This window comes from Monoraphidium neglectum, assembly GCF_000611645.1.
Source record: "Monoraphidium neglectum strain SAG 48.87 unplaced genomic scaffold scaffold00004, whole genome shotgun sequence".
Taxonomy (NCBI): Eukaryota; Viridiplantae; Chlorophyta; class Chlorophyceae; order Sphaeropleales; family Selenastraceae; genus Monoraphidium; species Monoraphidium neglectum.
Genome location: NW_014013622.1, coordinates 85,918 through 87,116, shown reverse-complemented (window position 1 = coordinate 87,116; position 1,199 = coordinate 85,918). Strand labels below are relative to the sequence as shown.

Here is a 1,199-nt window from a genome sequence, read left to right as displayed (position 1 = left end):
GTGTGAGGGAGTGAGGAAGGGGGTAAAGGGTGGCGGTCAAGGGAATGGGTTTCATGTTCTTTTGGTGCTTGGTGGGGGGGAGGGGGGATTGGCTATTTTGCGACCCGCCCTGCACAAGGTCGCCTGGAATGAAGTTGTGGGCTTCAGAAATAATGAGGGCCTGGAATGAGCGGGACAGGCGGAGGAAGAGCACTGCTTCTTGGTGGGAAGAGACCGCCAGCAAAGAATCCCCACCAGCAACAATCACGTACACGACAGCCAACAAGTACACACGCCCCTTGCACCCCCTGCCGCCCCGTACGCCCCCATACGCACCCTCTGCTGTGCTCGCACGCCCACCGCGCAGGTGCAGCAGCTGTTCCGCCTGATCGGCGGCCTGGCCGGCCGCAGCGCAGAGTGCGTGTCCAGGGGGCTGGCCGGCGGCGGCGGCGGCGGGCCCGGCGGCGCCGGCGGCGGCGGCGCCCTGGTGACGTATGACGTCATTCCGATGTCGCCGCGCCTGGGGCTGCTGGAGTTTGTAGAGGTATGTTGTTGGAAAAAGCCAGACAGTCTGGGAATGGGAAATTGGGAGCAAGGGATGCCACCTCTGAACAGTTGGTGACAGGGGTGTGTGTCTCAACACGAAGCAGGTGGGGCTGTTGAGGGGGGAAGGGGTCTGCATGTTCGTCACAAGGCTGTATGTATGTATGATCAAGGCAAAGCACACGGGGCAGCAATGAGGGCTGGCTTCTCAGCAGCTCCCTTCCAAGGCCCTCGCCCTGCCCCCCACCATGCCCACCCAACACAGCACCCCCTTGCCCGCCTTCCAACGCCGCCTTTGCACCCAACATCACACAACTGTCACCAGGGCACGACCCCGCTGGAGGCGGCCATCAACGCCGGCCTCTCCGCCAAAGACGCCCCCAAAAAGGCCCTCGAGAGCGCCCGCGACGACTTTGCCGCCAAGATAGCATCCTTCGCAAGACGCCACGCAAAAGAGGCCGCCGCCGCAGCAGCAGCAGCCAAGAAGACGCAGGGTTCAGCGAAGGGCGCGGCCGCGCAGCTGCCGCCGGATAATCCGCACGTCACCGCGTTCGCCGCGCCGCGCGCCGAGGCGGTCGGGTGGCTGCGCGGCGCCGCGGCGCGCCTGCCCTGGGACGCGCTGCGCGAGGCGCTGCTGCTGCGCGCGTCGGCGGCGCCGGCGGCGCTGCTGGAGCGGC

The 1,199-nt window shown here is 66.2% G+C and overlaps 1 protein-coding gene across 1 annotated transcript in view; it reads left to right on the top strand.

The window, feature by feature from the left end:
• Positions 1-44: 44 nt before the first annotated feature.
• The window catches only part of MNEG_0062 (DNA-dependent protein kinase catalytic subunit), a gene marked incomplete at both ends in the record, with an annotated part of 3,708 nt that continues 2,553 nt past the window's right edge, over positions 45-1,199 (top strand). Inside the window, 3 exons of the mRNA XM_014051472.1 lie at positions 45-71; positions 347-523; positions 848-1,096. Coding sequence (XP_013906926.1) covers positions 45-71; positions 347-523; positions 848-1,096 — 453 coding nt within the window. The remainder of the gene's footprint in view (positions 72-346; positions 524-847; positions 1,097-1,199) is intronic.